This window comes from Neopelma chrysocephalum, unplaced genomic scaffold, assembly GCF_003984885.1.
Source record: "Neopelma chrysocephalum unplaced genomic scaffold, ASM398488v2 Primary Assembly neopelma1_70, whole genome shotgun sequence".
Classification (NCBI taxonomy): domain Eukaryota; kingdom Metazoa; phylum Chordata; class Aves; order Passeriformes; family Pipridae; genus Neopelma; species Neopelma chrysocephalum.
In genome coordinates this window covers 3,592,160-3,606,838 of record NW_020897730.1, presented here as the reverse complement: position 1 = coordinate 3,606,838, position 14,679 = coordinate 3,592,160, and the positions used below count along the sequence as shown (strand labels likewise).

Genomic DNA, 14,679 nt, shown 5'->3' with positions numbered 1-14,679 from the left:
TGTGCATAGATGGCACTGAAACACATACGTGTGAAAAATGAATGATTAGTGAGACTTCATTTATAATGTATCTACTACTGTGAAATTAACTTTTACTTAAAGTATCCGCTTAAATTTATCCATTAATTTAGGTTTTAAGTCTAAATATTACTCCTATTGCCATTCTTTGCTTGGGAATGAATCCGAAGTGACCACAAAGTGACTACTTAGCTAAAATCCTAAGTTATCCTCAAGTTTTCCCATTCTTATACTTCCTAAAAGAATTTCAACAAACTGGAGAGCAGGACTGGGTTTTGAATGCTTCTGTGTGGTAATGCTTAAAAATTACACACACATTTTTCACTTTATAAGGTGATTCCAGTTTCTAAATCCTTACAGTCCTGCAAACTGTAAAGATGTACAACCCAAAACCTTCTATGATTCTGTGATTCTATGATGGTCTGTAGAAGCATAAATTCATATTGTTTATTTTGTATAAAAACTGCTTTGGCATCAGGAGAATGTTTCTAATAATGAGATAGTGAATGATTATGATGCTTGCAGAGATTACAGAACCTACAATGATGGAGGGCTAGAAGAGGTTAGACAGATACATATGAAAAGTGGATGTGCAGCTGATCCTGTCTTACTCCTTCCCAATCTCTTTCATGAATACCAAAAGTGTTGCACAAGAAGTTTGCAACTTTGAATTTGGAGAGCCTGAGTTAATGACTGAAAGGAATTAAATTAGTTCTCTAGGGTTCAAGACTGCAATTACGTACAGCAATGCGAGCTTATGTGAGTTACACAAAACAAATAAAACCGTGAAATCAATCACCTCAAGTTAACAGTGAAAATGAAAAACATACATAAAAGCAACTTATTTTAAATATATATATATATACACACACATACTTGCTCACTACAGAGCAAGTTAATAATTTTCTTAACATTTGCAGTGTTAGCAGAAAAAAGGCAGAGCACTCTAGTTGAGCATCCTGCAGCTGCAGGAAGGAGCCAGCAGAGCCAGCAGCCCACAGGTACCTGCTGGCACAAACTTCAGTCCTGCATGGCAGCTCTTGTCTATCTTCCAGCCAGGGGGGGATGGAGGCAGAAGGGGTGACTGCAGGTGGGGATGTCTGGGTTGGTGGTGCTAAAATGGAGGCCTCTGATGACCCACAGAGTATCCTGAGCTGGGGAGCTCAGCTCTATTCATCAGTGTCACTGAACACCTTAAGCACTGGAATGATGAAAGCTCAGTAATCAGCAAAAAGTGCTCACCGGACCAGGCTCCCTGCTCTGATTTAAAGCACAATGTGCTGTGCACACAGTGATTTCAGCTGCATGGACAGGTTGGATGAGAACAGAAGATGAAGTCATAACATTGTGTTTAAGTGCTGTTTAAACTGTCATGAAAAGCTGACGGTCATTTCCTCACTAAGTCTCTAAAATGATGAATTCTGCATCTATTGTCAAAGAGCAGCGCAATCACCAGCATGAAATACATATTTAGCCTCAAGCAGCTGTTAAGTGAGCATTACTTATCCACACAGCTAAGGATTGATATGCTTAATGAGAAAATGCTAGAGCAATGTTCCTTATAGTCAGTCTGTGTAAAATATATGTATTTTTTAAATACTAATATCATATAAAATTACATTAAAAATGTCCTCACAGCATGATTCAAAACAGAATACACCAAAAAAGTATCATTTCAGCCCTCCACAGAAGGATGTCACAGACCACTGATATGTGTTAATCTGTTTACAGCTGAAATATACTGCAAGATGAAAGATTTTGTAGAGCCAAACATATACCCTTCTCATCTATTTTAGAAATTGCTTAGGAAATGCCAAAGACCAATTCCATTTGAACATATCTAAGAGTAGCTGCAGCTAACATGGGAAACCAATCACAGACCTACTTCTCTTTCTGGGCTTTACAGTCTTTTAAATCAAGATAAAACTTTTATTTCTACTTTTTTGTGCTAATCTATTTTAAATACTAATCTTTTATTATTATTTTGTTTTTAGCTCAGTTAGCTGGAGAAAATTAATTAAAAATAATTTGGAAAGCTCTCCATGCAAAAGCTCCTAAAAATAACTGATGAAAAAGTCTATTTGACAGTTATGTTTTCTTTTAAAAATTCATCACTTTCTAACGTATCTTAAAAACAGCAGAAAAAAGCTACACATATTTAGAACAGAGAGAAGCCATTTGTCCCCAGACAAAGACGTGCATTCTCACAGACGAGATAAATCTGAACTATTCATTTGAAGAAAGACTATGGGGTCAGGATCTATACTGTGTTGGTTTCCATTAATTTTACGTGAAGAATTTATTTCCGCCCAGTGAAGGATGTCGTATATCCCTGTTTGTAACAGAACTTACCATAAAAAATACAGAGAACAGTTGAAAAGGCAAGAGGCAAACCCATCCTACCTTCATACTCAGCAAGGCACACGCACTCGTAGTGGTTGGCGAGGTCTCTGCAGGTGGCTCCGTTCTGGCAAGGTGCAGAAAGGCATTCGTTATATTCCTCTTCACAGTAAAGGCCGTGGTAACCTAAATCCCATAAAGAGGAAATAAAACAAGTCATAAAACACTTCCCAGTAAAAATTTACAGTTAGGCGACTACAGACTCTGGTCAGATACTTGCTAATTTAAATATGCTGCACAGACAGATACATGTTAAGATTCTGATTTTAAAGGAATCTGCTTCCTGGGTGAAAATTACCAAAAAAATATTGGAAGCACAATGTTCTGAGAGAAACCCCAGCCCCTGTGACAAACCACAGCAAGGCTGCAAGGATGGAGGCTGGTGGTAGAAGCCACTAGCAGCAACATGAATACTCAGACTCTGATCATAAAAAGGAATATAGGAATACTGACGTATCAACCAGCTCCCTTGGATCCTTGCATCAGAGCCACTTTTCATCAGAGGTGATATAATTGTATAACAGTAGTTAGAATGACAATATGTTTTAACTTTAAAGCTGTACAATGTCAAAACATTGTAGAAGCATTAAGGTATTTCCATTTTTAGTGTTCCCAAGCCTGATTAGGCAGACACAGAAAGCAGAGGCAGAGAAAAGCTATCTGTTAACAGTCACTGGGTCATTTGTATCGTGAGGTAAGAAAAAGGAGTTAATCCACTTGAAACAGCACTTGTTTCATTATTTAGTGTGCCATACAATCATTAGTTTCAACAGAAGTTGAAATTACTTTCTAGACATAGTGCATCAGGTCTAAGTAGTACCTACTCATATTAAGCAACAGCATTAATTAGTGCAGTGTAACAGAGGAAATAAACTAGCTGTAATGCTAAAATATCTTTGCCTGATAGCATTTGTTTCTTGGTATTAAATATGAAGAATCATTTTTGTCATTTTGAAGGTCATTTTGAAAACTACTATTTTTGATACCAAGAAGCTTTTTTAATTCCTCTTCCATAGATCCAGGTTTTATTCTTGTAAGGAAAAGTTTCCTCTCTTATTTCTTATTACTTTTCTTTCTTTCTTTTTTCCTTCTTTATTTTTTTAAATTTTTTTATTATTTCCTAAGGTAAGGGGCTTTCCAATAGCAGAAATAATGTCTAAATTTATAGGCACTTAATCCACTAACAAAAAAACCATCCATTGAAATGGTGAGGATTGAAATTGTAGCCAATACTGTTGTTCACACAGTAATGCCAGACACTTTGTATGCGGTGGTTACTGCACACCCTTTTTCCTCTTGGGCTATTATTCTATAATATTTATCTGATACTGAAAACAAAATAGACTGGGAATTTTTTTATTTGTTTTAAATGATGGCTGGCCTCTATCTGTCAGTTTTTCTCAATATTCTAGAAATTTCATTCTAATAAAGGTCTGTATTACACATTTCAAAAGGTAGTTTCAAATATGCCTTCATATTAAAAGCTGTTTCACAAAGAACAGTCATACAGAGAAGATATGTCATGGAATGTTAATAGTGCATAAGAACATTCTTCCCACCCTTACCACGGATTAATTTAGTTTAAATCAGTTAAACATCTAACCTTCTTAACTCATCAGAGCTGATATTCCCCTCAACCTTAGTGATCGCATCATAATACCATGAGTATGTACTTATAGTCTATGATACAATACCCTGCACTGGAACAGTGCTCATATGCTTTTAAAAATCTTGATTTGCTCATTACATATAGCTGTAAAAGCAAAAGATGAGTGAACATACAATGAATAAATATACAGTGGGCATGAATAAAGATGCCAGGGAAAAGGTCTAATATATAAAGTGACTGTAAGATTCTGCAGTGCGATTTTACTTCTTCAGATAATCTCTAGTTAGTAGCAAAACTCAGAGATATGAAAGGAGGGCATCTCTCATGAAAAACCAAGGAGAGGGGCAAATTCTTATTTTAGTAAGTGACAGTCTATATTTGCTCTCCTGGTCTACATTTTCCCCAAAATTCTCAGAGAATCATATAACATAGGACAAATGCCACCTCAGGCAGTACTTGCATTCCCTCTCTCCCTCCCTATTATGGATAATTCAAAACAAAATTTTAGGAAGATACGTTAGTACTACTCAAGATTTTATATACAGTATCGTCCATTTGATTCTGCACAAAATTGTCCTTTCATACGAAATAGTTAATTGGACTAGTAGCTTATTAAGAAACATTTCAGAACCACTTTTGCCAAACTGTTAGCCAGGCAATACAGAACCAATTATGCTAAACATTATGGGGTTTCTTACTAGCCTACGACGAAGTTTATCTAGCTCATGGTTCTATGAAATATCCCTATGTGGTGAGATCTGCAGTCAACATACAAACTACCAAAATCAGCAAACTTAAAAGAAAAACAGATGGGAATTCCCAGTGTTTAACACTGATGTAATTCGACATTTTCAGAAAAAACGTTTTCCACTTCTCACCTTTCAAAGGGAACGAAGAGAATTTGTGACTGAATACTTGCCTGGTTTCCAAAATCAATATGAATTATGGTATCACCTCCTCAGGCTGCAGGCAGCCCACGCTGCCAGACACTGCACACAACGAGGGAAAGATGTTTTCTCTCTCCACGAGAGGGCAGGTCTCACCCACACACCATTTCACCCTCATCGTCCTCACCCTGGTGCCAGCAGCTTCCTTCTGCTGGAACTGCTGTGATGGAGAAAGTTCTGCTGTGGGACCAGGCACCTGAGGGAGAGGCTTGCTTCTCCTCATGGAGCTAAGAGGCACCATATCACTCTTAATGAGCATTTCTCGTTGTATCACTGCTTTTAAATTATACTGATATATAAACCATGTAGTATACCAAGTTCAGATATATATCTTCAAAAAGACTACATGAAAAATTTCTTTTCTTCAAAGAATTTAGATTAAAATGGGAATTTTTCTTAAATAACTTCAGAATAAAGGATTCTAGTGGAGTTGCTTCCTTTCTTTCTAAAAATGTTACAATTCTGCTGCTTTTATATTCACAGCCAATGCCAAACACAGCTCTTTTGTGGTGTGTGACATTTCTGTGGACATATTCAAAAAGAAAGAAACAATCCCTACATTAACAACACTTCTCCAGCTACTGTGTCCTGAACTGGGAAAAAAAATACATTAGGCAACACAGCTTCAAAAAGGGCAACTTCTTTTTTCCAGGTCACTTGAAATTGGAAAAGCCTTCAATAACATCCTCTTCATGAACTCCAGCAGAACTCAACAATGAAGGTCTCACTCTGATTTGCTCTCTTCAGAGGTTGGGGAATGGACAGGGAACCTAGAAAAAAACCTAAAATAAAGATGTCCCTACGTTACCTCTTTTCCCTCTACGTCACTATCCCTCTGCTACTGTCCCTCTGTCTTTACAAAGGCAGGAACAGATCTGTTGCCATCCTCCTCTCGATTCCCAAGTTCTTCTTCCTCTTTCTTAAGCAACAGGGAGGCTGCCTTGACGAGGCCAGGTTATTTTCCTGATGCTGTCTGGCATGGCCTTCAGAGACTACCTGCTGAACTGCACTGTCTTTGCACATGGTTGTTAAAAGCTGCAGGAGAAAATGGGAAAGGAAGCATGCAATCTGTGGCATGCAGGCTGATGAGGAGAAGGCATGGGCTTTGTCAAAAACTTTCAGAGCAGCTGACAGCAAAAGATACAGCAGAGGAACCTCTTGAGAATATCTGCACTTCCAGGTTAAAAAAAGAGAGGCTTACTATGCTTTTATAAATCAATAAAGAATAAAGCTGAAAGCCTTTGAGCCTTTTTAGACACTAACTCCTCAACAGTGATTCCCACACCTAACACTTCACCAAATCAAGGAAGCAGAACATAAAATCCCATCTTTATGGGAAGGCTTAATGGGGTACAATGTGAGAGAGCTCTATGTTGCAGGGAACAGCATCAGTCCACATATGTGGCTGTTCACTAACAGAGAGTTATATAGTCAAAAGCATGCTATATAGTCAAGAAATAAATGTGTTCAGCGTAAGTTTGAGCTTATATAACAATTAAGTAAGAGAAAGAGAGAAGACTGCTCCAGATGGCAGGAAGGTAGGAAGGCATGCTCACCAGCCATGGCCAGATTGCATGGAAGGTTGTCTTAATGTAGAAGTGGAAAAAAGATGAGGAAACAGAAGCAATAAAAGGCTCAGTTGGGAAGACAGTCAGGAACTGGAATTAACCTAAAGTCACTTCTGCTGGAGCTTGCATACCCTGCCCCAGTTCCAAAATGTGGGAAGGGAAAAGATAGAGAAAAAAAAATTGCTACTGCTACAGATAAATGTTGCACTGGCCTCTGCAAGGGCACTAAGACAAACCAATGCTTCCAGAACCACGTATTAAGTTGCATGAGCAGAAAATCGAGGGAAACACACTCCATGGTACTACTTCTGAAGTTGCCACCATTCTTCACACCTTGTAGAACTTTTTCTGAAACTCCTCTTTTCTTTTTTCAAATGTTCTATATATGCCAGTATATATATATACACACATATATAAAGTAGAGGGCAGGTGTTAATGTCTGTACATGTGCTTTGCAGTATCAAAATCTATACCTCTATGTCTTTAGGAAACCCAAATGCAAAACTTTGCTTCAATATTAAGTTATGCAACTTCTAGATAGATTTCTCCACCTTGGACCAGCCAAAGTTAAAAATACTATATTAAATATTTGCATTTTAAATTTATAACAGCAGCTGTATTAAATTAATTGAGTATAAAGAATTAAAAGGTTTAAGATAAAAGGTTTAAGAGGGGAAGAAACTGCTCTGAGATCCAGGGACTAAATAAATGTTCTATGAATAGTTACAATAGGGTCTCACTGGTCTCACAAAACTGGTACTAGATAAGAAATCCAACTAATGAGGACAAGAATTTTTATCCAAATTAGTTCTTTAACATGAGGTAAGCATGAAAACACATGACACAAACTATGAATCTAATGTCCTAACACTGAGTATTTCTTTGTCAAGGGTCAGATGATGATTATTTATAACTGGGGTGTAGAAGCATAAAATTGAAGATTTAAAGGTAAGGTTTCACATGCAATTGAAAAATCATACACACAATACAAAGTAGATATAGTTGAATAGGCTGGGGAATTCCACAGAGCCCCTCAGCAGACATTTGAAAAACTAGTGTGTTTGACTTTGAAATAACTTACACTTTTTTTCTCCCATTCAGTAAATAGGGACATTAAAAAGTATTAGATTGCTCTCCAAGTTAAGTTATACAAATTAACTTTCCTGTACAAGCTAGTAGATGATGGAGACTATTTATAATGATGCCCTCAATGAAAGCCAATGCACAAAAAATAATTAGTAATAAATTCCTGATTGTGTATGTTCTGCAAATTGTGCAACTATGCAAGTATAACTACTGTCATTCATCATTCTTCAGATGTGCACCCTGGCCCAAAAAACATGGAAACCAAACTGCCTACCAAGCTAGGAGACTTGCAAAGACCTTGGGGTAATCGGAATTGTTTAAAAGTCCTCTCTTGTTTAATTTTTGAGGCAGAAGTAACACAGATGAAAATCCAAATGACACTGTGCCTGCTAGTAGAAACAGTGCATAAAGGAAGGATTGCATTCAGGTCACACACATAAGCAAAACTCTGCAGCACTTTGCTTCTCTAACAGGAAATTCTATCCTCTGTAAAATACCTAAAAAAAAAAAAAAAGAACAAAGAACAAGGGGAAAAACAAAAAAAAGAACATGACATCCTAGAGCTGAACACAAAAATATAAGTGGCCAGTTCTAAAGTTTTTAGAGCCATAAGTTTCAGATGTACCAGATAACCAACATAGAAGAGAGTTCTAAAAATGTCAGTTAATAAACTTATATATATATGATGTATAGGAATGAAGGGACATGTCTGAAATACTCCTGTTCAAAGAAGCCAGTGGTCTAGGAGCTGGCACACTAATGCTGAGAGCCTGCAAGCCTTTCCGGCTCTACTTTGTGGTCAGGAGTCAGAAACCATTTCTTTTCTGCTGAAGTGTGGCAATATCTTTATTATTAACCCTTGATAATGCTACTAAACTGCACACAAATTTTATTCATCCACTTTACAAGTAATGTGACAGAAACTGTCAAAGTCTCTCCAGGCAAAATTGTAGATAGAATCCAGCTTCTTAATATAGCAGAGACTTAACTCATCCACTGTAGCAAACTGTTTTGTGATAGAGATACCAAAAATGTGGTAGGCCATGATCTGTAGTCATTACTTTAAGGGGTTTTTTTTAGTAATTGCAACCTAGGAATCCTCAAATTTAATTGCTCTTATCTGCCTTACACACAATAATTATGCAAACTACCAGGAAAATGTGTCTCCTAAATGATGATCTACACAGAATAGACTCCCAATTATCTACTATCCCTTTAACTCATGAGGAAAATCCCTGAAGATAATTTGTTCAAATCCTACTGTTATGACTTTAAAAAAGTCCGTAACAGTATGTTCGTAACAATGAAAAGGCATAAAAGAAGGAAACAAATGATCCTGTCCATTCCTATCTTACTACCACTTCAGTGCCGTTTTTTAATGATCTTCTGAAATAAGCTACCCAAGTTTTTAAATTGATAGATTAATGACAAGCTCACATAATTTGGTCTTTAGGTTCACCTCTACATGAAGCAAGTAATGCTAGTTTTAAAAGTGAAGTTTACTGCAGTCTATAAAATGTTTGGAAAAAAAGAAATCTTTTTTTTAAACTTCAAACATGGAGCAACACGAAAGAGTTCAACTAAATAAGAGCTGAATGCAACCTCTATGGCTTCTCATCTAGGTAACTTTTAAATGCACAAATATTATTTAAATAAGTTCCCATAACATGGGAGGTCTGGGACTACTTCTAAGTCCTGAGAGACACAGATTTAATTTGAACAAACCTAACCATCAACTTCTAATCAGGTTTAGGTGAAAAAGTCAAGAAAAAAAGTTTTTATTTGTCCAAGAATATTTAATTAGCTTTTCATCATTTGAACCACAAGCAAAGAATGTGCTAAAGAACATTAAAACTTCCCTGGTTTACTTGGAAAGAGAAATGTCTCGTTTTTCCTACCATGGATGACTGGGAAAGGGTCACTTGTGCTGGACAGCTCTCAGTGCTACAGAAATTGGCTCCCTTTTCAGAACAGACATTTAAAAGAAAATTTTTTTTACACTATTTCAGTAATTCAGGTTTCTGTTGACTCATCTTCCCATCACTTATACAGGTAGAGTATCTCTTCCTGTGTTTTGATTTTTACGATTTAAAGCATTTGAATCTTGACAATTCTTTTCAGAACTTCCCAGACCATACACAGAACTGGGAATCTTAAAAATGCTCATCATCAGTCTGGTTTTTACAGTCACCTGTGGTTTCAGCCATATATTAAAGCTGTTTAAAGATCAAGATATATTGATACATTTTGATCCGTTTCCTTGTTGTCCAGCATTAGGCAGCTCCTCAACTCGTTTGTTTTTCCACTATCTGTTGGGATGTTTCTTGGCCACACCCCAATGGCTTGTAACATTCCATAGCTAGAAAACAATAGTTTTCTGTTATGAATCTAAACAAGTTAACAAAATACTCATCAGCCAATCAAGGAATAGACTGATGCTACCAAATAACTCTCACAGTCCTACCCACTGAGCACGTTTTTCCTGTATTTCTGGATTTTTTTTTTTTTCCTAACTTCAAGTTTTTTTCCCTGTTCACTCCCTATGCTGTTTAGTCCTTCAGGGGGGCTGATTGAGGAGAAGAATATCCAAAATGAAGGAGTAAATATTAAACTATTAAAAACTCATTCCTAAGAAGGAATGTAGGAAAAGAGCACTTGGCAATCTCAAATACCTCCAATCAAAATGATACTTTGTCAGACATGGAACTAGTTATATGGTATGAATTCTGGTTTATATTTTCAATAAGACAGGATACACTAGTTCTATTTAAATATAATTAGGCCTACTGCCCTTCATCTCAATACCTTGTCCTTTCCTCTAAGGATTCCTGTATTATGCAAACAAACAGTGAAGGAATTAAACATTTAAAAAAGGAAGACTGAATATTTGTAATGAAAGATTTATCATCTTCACTTTGCAAAATACATAAAACAAACCACATGTTAGGAAATACACTTATGCACTATATAATGCCATTCTTCTTTTGAGATGGAAACTGCCCACACCATTCACAGAAATATTTGAGCTGAAAACATTTGAGGTCACTTAAACACCTGGACCTATCTTGCCATGAAAATCTACCTATCCTCTGGTTTCTGAAAAGTTGCAAGCATGCAAGCAGAAGAATTGAGGATGCTTCCTGGAAATAAATGCTGTCCATAAAATAAAGACTGGGTTTTTTTCTTGTTGATGTCGTGGTTAAATACATTAATATGTTTCAATGATTAAAGCTTTTACATGAGACTCCTATAATCTTGTATGTATAAATTCACAAGTGCTGTCAACAAATTAATTATAAGATAACACTACTGTGGTATGTTCTGCATTTCACTTTCATATTTTTCTCCTTTATAAAGAAGTATGTAATTTCAGTAAAAATCTGTCAAATCCAACTGAGATTTGGGATTGGGAACCCCAATACTCTGTTACATTGGTACAGTGAATTAAAAAAACCCTAGAGCTGTGCAAAATGCTCCCTAGACACCATTCACTGCCAAGCTGAGTTGTCAAACAATTCCCAGCTGAGGCACCTTGCTGTACCCATCTCAGCAGCACCACTGGAACTTCTGAAGAGAGACAATTTATGGAAACATGGATGGCAAGACTAAACCCTTTGGAGTAACAAATTTTTTTTCTTCTCTACCTTTGTACAGCCACCTTGTTTTTTTCTACTCCTTCCCTGATGATCAGTGTCATATTTTCCATTCTCTGCACCAGATTTTGTAATTCCAGTGGCACAGATACCTCACCTTAAAAAGACTTATCCTGCAGACTGTGGTTTTGTAATACAGCTGTAGTGATTAACCAAGCCATATGGATCTCAGTGGGTATTTTCAGTGCTCACTCTGCAATTTTTGATTTTTCCAAATGGAATGTGTAATGTGTAGATTCCTATCATTACTCTAAACAGATAAAACATCTGTTCAATGTGTTTTATAGACTGAAAAAGAAAAAAAATAAATAACTTAAAACTATATATGGAAGCCACATATAAAAATACTGGAAGATTTACAAAGTGTGTAACTGCTTGTACAAACCAGGGTTACAGAGGCATCTGTAGCTGGTTCCAACACTGCGACAAATGCCATGTGCACATGGATTCAGGGCACAGAAGTCAATTAGCTGAGCACATGTAGGTCCTGTAAATCCAGGACTACAACTGCAGGAGAAGGCAAGTCTGTCTGCATAACAGGTCCCGTTGTTCTGGCAGGGAGATGACGCACAAGGGTCTATTTTGTCTTCACAAGAGGTTCCTAAAAACCCTAAAAGAAATAAATGGTTTTGATGAGTCAGCATTTTGGTATGCACACAATTTTAATAACTAAAGCATGTTAAAAGTAAGCCATTGATATATCTATATTCCTTTTTTAAATTCTATGAAAATTATGAAAATTAACAAAACACAGACTTCCTATATAATAAACTCCATTTTTGTCCACTAAAGATCATACTATGATATGATTAAGGCAATGAATTGCACAAATATTTGCTGAAACTGACAGTGCTTATCTGCCTTCTGAGTGGACCTGACTGGAAAAGCAGAAGAGATTTTCTAAAGATCAGGAGCTGACTAACCTGGAAAAGAAAGAAAAGCCAAAACTGACCTTTTCTTCATATCTCTTAACATATATGTTAATTATAGCAACCTCTTAAACAGAACATGGGTTTACTTAAGCATCAATAATTTAAATATCTTTTATAAGAACAATCTTGTCATTAGCAGGAGAGACAATGATTTATTGAAGCAACACCAGACAAAAAAATAGACATAAGGAAAAGGATATTTTTGCATGGGAGGATTTTTAAAATCAGATGTAGGGAAGAACAAATTGCAGTACATTAACTACAGTTTGTATCTGTACATACACACACATCATATATATAGTAACACAACGCATGGTTATTGCACCCAAAAGCCAGTCAGAATAGTACCTTTCCAAATAAAAGATCAAACTGTCCTTTCCATTCAGTTCTAATTTTTTTTTTGCTGAGTACTTGATCTATTTGTACAGACCCATCATTTTTCAGGCTTACAGTTCCCTGGATTATCTTACATTGTAGAACAGCTATTAACCTTACGATGGAATATTAAATAAAGGGGAGTAACCCACACAGAGTGTACTACAGGGATCTACTCACATAATTAACAAGACTTAGATTATTGTAACTAAGAAAATATGGAAAGGTCACAACTCCTGTGTGAGTTCCAGACAAAACTAGGATGTTCTTGGCCACTGTTGGCAGCAGTGTTTTAGGGGCATCTTCAAAATATTAGCTCCTGGACAAGTGACTTAAAAGGTCATGTTTCCCTCATATGTCCATAAGTCTCACATCAGAGATATGAAATGAAAAACATGGAAAAAGTAATCTAATTAACAAAAACAAACAAAACAAAACAGCAATGAAAAAAAACCCAGGGAATTTAAAAAAAAAAAAAAGAAAGAAAGAAAAGAAACAACCTACAGACTGAACTTTTAACAGTTTAGTCATACAAACTCTGCAACAGATCAGGAAAGAAAAGCAGGTCTGGCAGGGCACAGGTAAAGAACAGGCAAGGCAAGACCCTTCTGCCCTCTCCAGGCAGGATTTTGCTATCCCATGGCTCTAATTGCTTCATCGGCTTTGTCAGGACCACCTGTTCACCAATGTTGAACGGACAGAGCTTAAAAACAGATACTGGGAAAAAAACCCAGATACTGGAATCCTGTATCAGAGGTCTCTCCTGTCAATAATAACTGAGCATCGGAGAGTGCAAAGAACAGAAACCCTGATATTAAGGATCTAATTCCAGGATCTAATTTGTTTCACTGACAAATTAAAAAAAGCCTATGATCATAAAATCTTGATCAGATTTAAATAACTTGCAAGAGCTTTTAAGTATTACCAAGAGGAGGTCAGCCAATGAGTCCAGTGAAATCTCTATATTAACTCTGAAACCGGATTGAAAAGGATCAAGGAGATCTGAGGTCACCCAAAGACATTAATGCTGCTTCACTACAACCTTTGCAGTAATCTTCCCCACAAAGAGGAGCTTACTGGCAGATGGCTAATGTTTCAAGTGACAAAGCACTTCAAGAACATATGCAGGTTTAAAATACACCAAAACATGTTGCCCTTGTGCTATCTTTGACTGCACTGTGAAATGTGTTTAGTTGATTCTGGAAGTTTAAATCTTTAGTATGAGTTACATATCTGAAAATGCTCAAAGCAGCAAATCTGGAAGCCTATATTTTGGCATTTCTGAATGCACATTTAAATCCATACCAGTACAACTTTTGAAAATAAATAATGCAAGGAATAACTTTAAAAATCAAATTCAGAGGTGTATTGATTGAAACAGAGTCAAATACTGGAGGAATTAAAATCGGTATTGTTTACCTGCAGATAATTATCCCCTGAACTGCTCTTCAACCCAACTCTGCACCTAGGTCATTGTTGGTGTAACAGGGACATGGCTGAAATGCAATCACTACTGGTGATTTGAGAGATCTGAATACAAAATATACCAAAGGAATAATGCAGAAGGTAAAGCAGAAAGGCAATATTGGAAAATATTTCTAATTCTAAAAACCAGAATACAATGTTGGTGCTTACATGGGTCAGGCCATTGGGCTCGTTGTCAAGAAGAATAACAGTATTAAGTCAGGTGATACGCTTTATAAATTGCAACAGACCTCCAGGGCAGTGATAGAAAGTAGATCAGAAAATGTTTTCAGAGACAGAAAAGCTCCCCATAAAAGCCAGATTTCTCATCATGGTGGGATTTAATTACTTCACTATTAAAAGCAAAAGAGCCATGTGCAAGTCAAGGAAGGTAAGTATTTTCTGAAGACACTGTAGACCTGTCTTTTATACAGATTGCAGAAAAACTAACTTGTATGAATGTTGTGTTACACCCAATTCTGAACGTTACAAAAACATGAAAAATGAAGCCTATGAATTGCTAGCGCTTGGGATTACAAAGCCTTTAAATGTGAAGTACAGGGATAAGGAGTAAAAGAAATACAGGCAATTTATTTTCCCTATAGAAATTTGTCTTGTGAGGAAATA

General features: G+C 36.5%; 1 protein-coding gene across 1 annotated transcript in view; it reads right to left on the bottom strand.

The window, feature by feature from the left end:
* The window catches only part of DNER (delta/notch like EGF repeat containing), a 119,863-nt gene that overhangs the window by 14,814 nt on the left and 90,370 nt on the right, over positions 1-14,679 (bottom strand). Inside the window, exons 8-9 of the mRNA XM_027686217.1 lie at positions 11,667-11,891; positions 2,422-2,544 (exon numbers count right to left, since the gene is read on the bottom strand). Of these exons, the coding sequence (XP_027542018.1) occupies positions 2,422-2,544; positions 11,667-11,891 (348 nt within the window). The remainder of the gene's footprint in view (positions 1-2,421; positions 2,545-11,666; positions 11,892-14,679) is intronic.